This window comes from Leucoraja erinacea, chromosome 15 (assembly GCF_028641065.1).
Source record: "Leucoraja erinacea ecotype New England chromosome 15, Leri_hhj_1, whole genome shotgun sequence".
Lineage (NCBI taxonomy): Eukaryota > Metazoa > Chordata > Chondrichthyes > Rajiformes > Rajidae > Leucoraja > Leucoraja erinaceus.
This window is the reverse complement of record NC_073391.1, coordinates 44,013,533-44,021,560: the sequence shown is the minus strand read 5'-3', so window position 1 is coordinate 44,021,560 and position 8,028 is coordinate 44,013,533. Positions and strand designations below refer to the sequence as shown.

At 46.7% G+C, this 8,028-nt stretch overlaps 1 protein-coding gene across 1 annotated transcript; it reads right to left on the bottom strand.

Moving 5' to 3' along the window:
• Positions 1 to 2,895: 2,895 nt before the first annotated feature.
• LOC129704325 (gastrula zinc finger protein XlCGF8.2DB-like) lies at positions 2,896 to 8,028 on the bottom strand. The gene is made up of 2 exons (XM_055647390.1): positions 7,364 to 8,028; positions 2,896 to 5,601 (listed from the first exon to the last, which is right to left on the bottom strand). The coding sequence occupies exon 2, from the start codon at positions 4,976 to 4,978 to the stop codon at positions 3,920 to 3,922; it is 1,059 nt and encodes a 352-aa protein (XP_055503365.1). The 5' UTR covers positions 4,979 to 5,601; positions 7,364 to 8,028; the 3' UTR covers positions 2,896 to 3,919.

Genomic DNA, 8,028 nt, shown 5'->3' with positions numbered 1-8,028 from the left:
ATCGCTCTATCACCCACCAGCCAGTCCATTTCCACCCCGACACTCACAAATACCGACCGTTCTACGACCCGTCGGGCCCGCCTTTGTCCCTCTCCACTCTGCACACTGCGCATGCTCGAGGCATTGCCCGATTCTGCGCAGGCGCAGTGGAACCCAGTCTTCACCGATGGGGCCGTTTCTGATGCGCAGGAATTCTGGGTGATCACGTCGCCATTGCACGCCCTTTTGGTGACAACAATTCTTCTCCCCAATCTCTCCAGTTCAAGAGTCAAGCGTGTTTTATTTTCAAATGACCCAGATAGAACAATGACATTCTTACTTGCAGCAGCACAACAGAATATGTAAACAACATAATAAAGGAGAAAAGAGTTCAGTATTTGTGTATATATATATAAACATGTTTGTGTATATATATATTATACACACATTTAAAAATATGAGGGAAGGAACAAAGGAAAAACCTGGTGTGGGGGGACTTGCTGCTTACAAAACCAGATTTTCACATTTTCCAGGTGTAGGGCAGCACTATGGCGCAGCAGCAGGGTTGCTGCCTTCCAGTGCCAGGGACCCAGGGTCGATCCTGACTACGGGAGTTGTCTGTTCGGACTTTGTACTTTCTTCCAGTGAGCATGTGGGTTTCCTCTGGGTATTCCGGTTTCCCCACACATTCGAAAGATGTGCGGGTTAGTAGGTTAATTGGCTTCTGTACATTTTACCTAGCACGTCGGATAGCACTAGCATACAGGGTGATCGCTGGTTAGCGCGAACATAGTGGAAGGGTGTTCTCCTACACTGCAGCTCTAAACTAAACTGAAACTAGTTACAGATTCACCACCTGGACTAACGCCCATTTTCCCCCTTCCCCCCACTTCCCTGTGCCCCACCTAGATTCACATTTATTTCTCCCCTCCCCCCCCCCCATGCCACCTCTATTGCTTCCTCAGGCTTCACAATTCCTCTTCTATCCTGAACTCACACAAGTTGTCATTTCATCTTTGGCCTCTGTCGAATCATCTGCCTATGAAACTCTTCCTCTCACCTGTATCCACCCATCACTTGCCAGGCTTTGTCTTGCCCCTCCTTTCTTCCAGTTTCCCCCCCTTCACACAACAATCAGTCTGATGAAAGTTCCCAACCCGAAACGTTTGCCATCCATGTTCTACAGTGACGCAGCCTGGCTGACTTTTTCTTTCCTAGATCTTGATTCCATAGAACATTTAACCGTACAGCACAATAGCACAAGAACAGGCCCATCAACCTGCAATGTTTTGCTAAACATGATGCCATGTTAAACTAATGTCATACCTGTACATGATCCATATCCCTCCATAACTACATGCCCATCCAAAAGCCTCAAACACCACTAAATAATCTACCTCGATATTTTCAAAACAAGGGGTCACAGTTTAAGGATAAGGGGGAAATCTTTTAGGACCGAGATGAGGAAAACATTTTTCACACAGAGAGTGGTGAATCTCTGGAATTCTCTGCCACAGAAGGTAGTTGAGGCCAGTTCATTGGCTATATCTAAGAGGGAGTTAGATGTGGCCCTTGTGGCTAAAGGGATCAGGGGGTATGGAGAGAAGGTAGGTACAGGATACTGAGTTGGATGATCAGCCATGATCATATTGAATGGCGGTGCAGGCTCGAAAGGCCGAATGGCCTACTCCTGCACCTATTTTCTATGTTTCTATGGTATACTTGTGATAATGTATTGTCTTGTTGCTGCCTGGTTAACACGCCACAAAAGGTTTTCACTATACCTCAGTACAGGTGAAGGTAAACTAAACTAAACTACCTCCAATATGTTCCAGGCACCCATCAAGTTCCAATTAAAAATAACGTGTCCCGCACTTCTCCTTCAAACTTTGCCATTCTCACTTTAAAGCTAAGCACTCAAATCTTTGACATTTCCACCCAGGGACAATAGACAATAGATGCAGGAGTAGGCCATTCGTCCCTTGGAGCCAGCACCATCATTCACTGTGATCATGGCTGATCATCCACAACCAGTGCCCCGTTCCTGCCTTTTCCACATATCCCCTGACTCTGCTTTCTTTAAGAGCTCTTTCCAACTCTCTCTTGAAAGCATAGTCAATTGGCCTCCAGTGCCTTCTGAGGCAGAGAATTCCACAGATTCACAACCTTCTGTGTGAAAAAGTTTTTCCTCATCTCCGTTCTAAATGGTTTCCCCCTTATTCGTAAACTGTGGCCCCTGGTTCTGGACTCCCCCAACATCGGGAACATGTTGTCTAGCGTCTAGCGTGTCCAAATTCTTAATAATCTTATATGTTTCAAAAAGATGCCCTCTCATCCTTCTAAATTCCAGAGTGTACAAGCTCAGCCGCTCCCTTCAATCAACAGATGACAGACCCGCCATACCGGGAATTAACCTTGTGAACGTATGGTGCACTCCCTCAATAGCAAGGATGTCCTTCCTCAAATTAGCAGACCAAAACTGCCCCAGGTATGGTCTCAGTAGGGTCCTGTACAAGTGCAGAAGGACCTCTTTGCTCTTACACTCAACTCCTCTCGTTATGAAGGCCAACATGCCATTCGTTTTCTTCACTGCCTGCATGCTTACTTTCCATGACTGATTAACAACGACCCCCAGATCTCATTGGACTTCCCAACTTGAGAAAGGTTCAGACACTCTATCTATGCCTCTCATAATTTTATTTATTTCTATCAGGTCTCCCCTCAACTTCCAGCATTCCAGAGAAAGACGTTTTACATCGTTATGGAGCACATTTCCTCAACAAAACAAAAGGAAATTTGTTTAATATCAATGGACATTTCGCAGTAACATCTTTCATAAGAGGCAGACATTCAGTCATTCTACTTTATAGGAAAATTGAGCACAGTACAGAAGCTCACTACTGCCGAAATGAAGGCTTTTTGTTAAAATACTGGTTTAATAATTTATTTTTAAAAGCAAAAAGTTTGCTGGGCTGAAACACTATTCACACTTTAAAAGATCATGCTACAGAATACAGAGTCCAGTAGCTGAAAGTGATTCTAGGTTTAGTGACCAATTGCATGGGTAGGAATGGGGTAGAAAATAACATAACACAAGGTATAAAAGTATGAACACTGCAATTTTCTAGAATATCAGTTGGTCCCATCCTGTCTTGGTTTGATCAGCAGAATGCTCGAAACAAATTCTGATTTAATAGACATAAGACAGATAAGCAGAGTTAGGCCATTCAGCCCATCCAGCTCTGCCATTGTGGCCAATCTATTTTTCCCTCTCAATTTTCCCTTGTCTTCTCCCCGTAACCTTTGACGTCCTTACTAATCAAGAAACTATCAATCTCAGCTTTAAAAATATCCCATATCTTGGCCTCCACAGCCATCTGTGGCAATGAATTCTACAGATTCACCACCTTGTGGCTAAAACAAAAAAAATCCTCCTCATCCTCATTCTAAAGGTACGTTGTTTTATTCTGAGGCTGTGCCCTCTTGTATTAGATCCTGCCACCTCTGGAAACAACCTCTCTACATCCACTCAATATAGGTCCTTTGTTATTTGGTAGGTTTCTCACCCATCGTCTATACCTGGGAATTTCCAGACAGTAACATCAGCAGCATGAACGCAGTTTATGCCTGGATGTGATTAACAGCAGCAGAGCAAAACGGAGGGCAGCACGGTGACGCAACGCCAGAGACCCAGGTTTGATCATGACGACGGGTGCTGTCTGTATGGAGTTTGTATGTTCTCTCTGTGACCCGCTGGGTTTTCTCCGGGTGCTCCTGCTTTCTCCTGGTCCAAAGACGTGCATGTTGTACGTTAATTGGCTTTGGTAAAATTTGTAAATTGTCCCCAGTGTTTAGGATAGTGATATGTGCACGGGGTAATCGTTAGTCGACACGGACGCGTTGGGCCATAGGGCCTGTTTCCGTGCTGTATCTCTAAAGTCTAAAAGAAGTCAGCATCCAAACTCTGCAGCCTTCTGTGAACCCGCTGGTGCCTCATTAGGTGGGACGAGCGAGTGAACCCTTTCCCACATATAGAGCAGATGAAGGGTCTCTCCCCGGTGTGGATGCGCTGGTGTTTCAGCAGGTCCTTTGTGCTTTTAAAACTTTTCTCGCATTCGGCACATTTAAAAGGCCTGTGCTCAGAGTGAACCAGCTGGTGTTCGGTGTAGTGGGACGAGTACATGAACCGCTTGCCGCACATGGGGCAGGCAAAGGGCTTCTCCCCGGAGTGACTGCGTCGGTGGGTCAGAAGACTGGAGGAGAGGCTGAACGCCTTCCCGCACACGGAGCAGGTGAATGGCCTCTCCCCGGAGTGGACCGGCTGGTGCCTCAGCAGATCCCTGGAGGCTTTAAAGGTCTTCTCGCAGACGGAACACCCGAAAGGCTTCTCGTCGGTGTGGACGAGCTGGTGGGTGGCGAGGTTGGATGGCCGCGTGAAGCCCTTCCCGCACAAGGAGCAGGGGAAGGGCTTCTCCCCGTTGTGAACGCTCTGGTGCGTTAGGAGGGTGGATGACCTCGTGAATCCCTTCCCGCACACAGAGCAGGAGAAGGGCCTCGCCCCAGTGTGACTGTGCTGATGCTCCACGAGGTTGGGCAATCGCTTGAACACCTTCCCACAGCGGGAGCAACAGAAACGCCTCTCCGTGTGGACGAGCTGGTGTTTGGCCAGATCCTCGGCGCTCTTGAACCTCTTCCGACAGCGCGGACAGCGAGACGGCCGCTTGTCACTGTGGGCTCGCTGGTGTCTCAGCAGGTGGGACCAAAAATTGAATCCCTTGCCACACACCGGGCAGGTGAACAGGTTCTCCCCCGTGTGAATGGACTGGTGTGTCAGCAGGGTGGAGGACAGAGTGAATCCTTTGCCACATGTGGAGCAGGTGAACGGCCTCTCCCCGGTGTGGTTGCGACGATGTATTTCCAGCTGTGAACGGAAGCGGAAGCCTTTCCCACATTCACCGCATTTCCACTGCCTCTCTGTATTACGTGTGTTCTTCAGCATCTCCAGGTTGGACAATTGAGTTGAAAACTCAATCACAAAACAGGAAAAGCAAATGAGCGGTATCTCCCCTCCGCCCACCACACAGTCAGTGAGCTAAGGTGGCACGGTGGTGCAGCGATAGAGCTGCTGCCTCACAGCAGAGACCCGGGTTCGATCCCAACTACGGGTGCTGTCTGTACGGAGTTTGTAGGGTCTCACTGTAACCACGTGGATTTACTCTGGGTGCTCTGATTTCCTCCCACATACCAAAGACGTGCAGGTCAATCAGCTTCTGTAAATTTCTCCTAGTGTGTAGGGTGGGATAGCATAGAACTAGTGTACAGGTGATCGATGGTGAGCAAAGACTCTATGGGCTCAAGGGCCTTTTTCCATGAGCTGGTGTTTGGCTAAGGAACTGCAGATGCTGGAATCTTGAGTGAAACGCATAGTGCTGGAGCAACTCAGCGAGGTCAGGCAACATTCATGGAGGGAATAGACAGTTGACTTGTTATCTGGTCCCATCTTCACTCAAAAACTGTATGCAGGTTTTCTCTCCAGTATGGAGCAGGAATTCGGAACACACATTTCTAATGTTTATGGCAGAGAATAGAAGATGCTGCAAATCTCAGCAGGTCAGGCAAAATCTGTGGAGAAATAAACATTTAATGTACCAGGTTTAATTACACGTGTTTTGCTTTTGAATGTCCGTTTAATTCTATTCTTTCCTATTCCCCAAAGCTTGTAAGTTGCGATCTCAGTGACACACAAAATCTCTCTTCCTGTGCAAAAATCCAAAACCACATTCCCTCCCTCCACCCGCAGTCTCTTCACAACAAAACACATACAGGACAATGTAGAAACAAGGAACTCCAGATGTTGGTTTACAGAAAAGAGCACGGTGCTGGAATAATTCAGCGAGTCAGGCAGCATCTCTGGAGAACATGGATAGGTGACGTTTCGGGTCGGAACCTTTCGTCAGACCGACAGGACGCAAGTACCACATTATTTCACAGGCTTCACCTAAGTACAGGTGGGCATCCACACAACAGTCCCAAAATAAAGAGATGGCGTTCAACACCAAGATGAGATGAATTTGTTGAGCGAAGGTAGGTGAGGAACTGCAGATGCTGGTTTACACTGAAGTTGGACACTAAATGCTGGAGTAGGCAAGGCAAGGCAAGGCAAGGCAAGGCAACTTTATTTATATAGCACATTTCATACACGAGGCAGACTCAAAGTGCTTCACATAAAAACATGTCATACAATAAAATGAAATAATAAAAAGAAATAAAATAGAACTAAAAGAAAAGAAAAGCAAAATTAAAAATGCATTATAAAAAGTGCAAAAGTTAAAAGTGCAATGTAGTTAAGATTTAGCTGAAAGCTAAAGTAAACATAAAAGTTTTCAGTCTTGTTTTAAAAGTGGTCAAAGTTGAGGCAAGTCTTAAATCTTCAGGAAGTTTATTCCAGCTATTTGTTGCATAGTAACTAAATCCTGCTTTCCCATGTTTTGTATTTATTCTGGGAATCACTAACAGATTGGTTTCAGAAGATCTTAGCGGTCTAGAAGGCTTATATAGTGGAAGCATGTCAGTGATATACTTTGGTCCTAAACCATGTAGTGATTTATAGGTGAGCAGCAGGATTTTAAAATCAATTCTCTGACATACAGGGAGCCAATGTAAGGATTTAAGAATTGGTGTAATGTGTTCAAATTTTTTGGTCTTTGTTAGAACTCTAGCAACAGCGTTCTGAACAAGCTGTAGCCGCCTGACAGTTTTTTTAGGAAGACCTGCAAGGAGACCGTTACAATAATCTAGCCTGCTATTAATAAAGGCATGTACACATTTTTCTAAGTCTTGAGCTGACATGAGTCCTCTTAATCTTGCTACGTTTTTGAGGTGATAGTAGGCCGATTTTGTTACTGATTTGATGTGACTGTCGAAATTTAAATCTGAATCCATAATGACCCCAAGATTTCTGGCTTTGTTTGACGTTTTCAGGGTCAGAGAGTGAAGGTGTTGGGTTACTCTAAGCCTTTCTTTTTTAGCACCAAAAACAATTATCTCCGTTTTGTCCTTATTTAGTTGGAGAAAATTTTGGCACATCCAGTCTTTGACTTGCTCAATGCACTGGCACAGCAGATCTATGGGGCGAGTAGCCCTGCGGGATAGGCAGCATCTCTGGAGAAAAGGTTTCGGGTCGACACACTTCTTGCCAAAGATTAGAGAGAACTCTGCTTCTTCCTAGTCTTTGCAATCCGTTCCCCAACGGGACAGTGGCGGCTCGGTCACATTCAATAGGAATACATTTGATTACATTCAATAGGAATGTCGATTGCTTTGGACATTTGATGGGATCAAGAAACATGCAGAATGCGGCATTCATGGATGCAAATAATCTTACTGAATGGCGGAGCAACGAATGGCTTCCTGCTTCCTGCTCCTGCTCCTGCATCGAAGGATGTTTTGCAGCCTCCCGCTGCTCAGGTTGGGACGCGCATCTGCGGAGCGGCCAATGACGCGGCCGCCGCGGGGTCAGGGTTGGAGACCGCCCCCTGACCCCAGTGTGTCACCAAGATGGCCGCGCCCACTCGTCGCCCTTGCAGCCGCCGGTGGGCGATTACTCCGCCGAAGCGGCCCGCAAGACCGTCCCAGGTCAGGAGAGAAGGAGCCGATGGGATATTAATCACGGCAGGCGCTCCCTCCCTCCCTCCAGCCCGACCCACAGTACGGATCCGTACAACCTCCAACCGGCTGCGCATGACGTCGCCACCACCCGGTCTCCGTGCGCCCACAGCCGACTGCCATCGAGCGCATGCGCACCTGGCGCTTGTCGGCACTGATACAGCGCTTTCTGGCGCGCAATGTATTCTGGATGAACACGCCGCCATCGATGAGCCAAGGATTCTGCCACGGAAAGCTGATTACTTTCAGGAATAGCCAGTTGAGATTTGCTCCAGAGGACAAATTATCTAAATTAACAACTGTATTGGAATTTTAAAATCGCAGCTGTCGAGTGCCGTTGTTTCAAAAAAAAAAGAATAAGGTTCGATGTCAGTGTATTCAATC

What these genes read in the sequence shown, in the direction of transcription:
- LOC129704325 (XM_055647390.1), bottom strand. Translation starts at nt 4,978, where the DNA reads ATGCTGAAGAACACACGTAATACAGAGAGGCAGTGGAAATGCGGTGAA.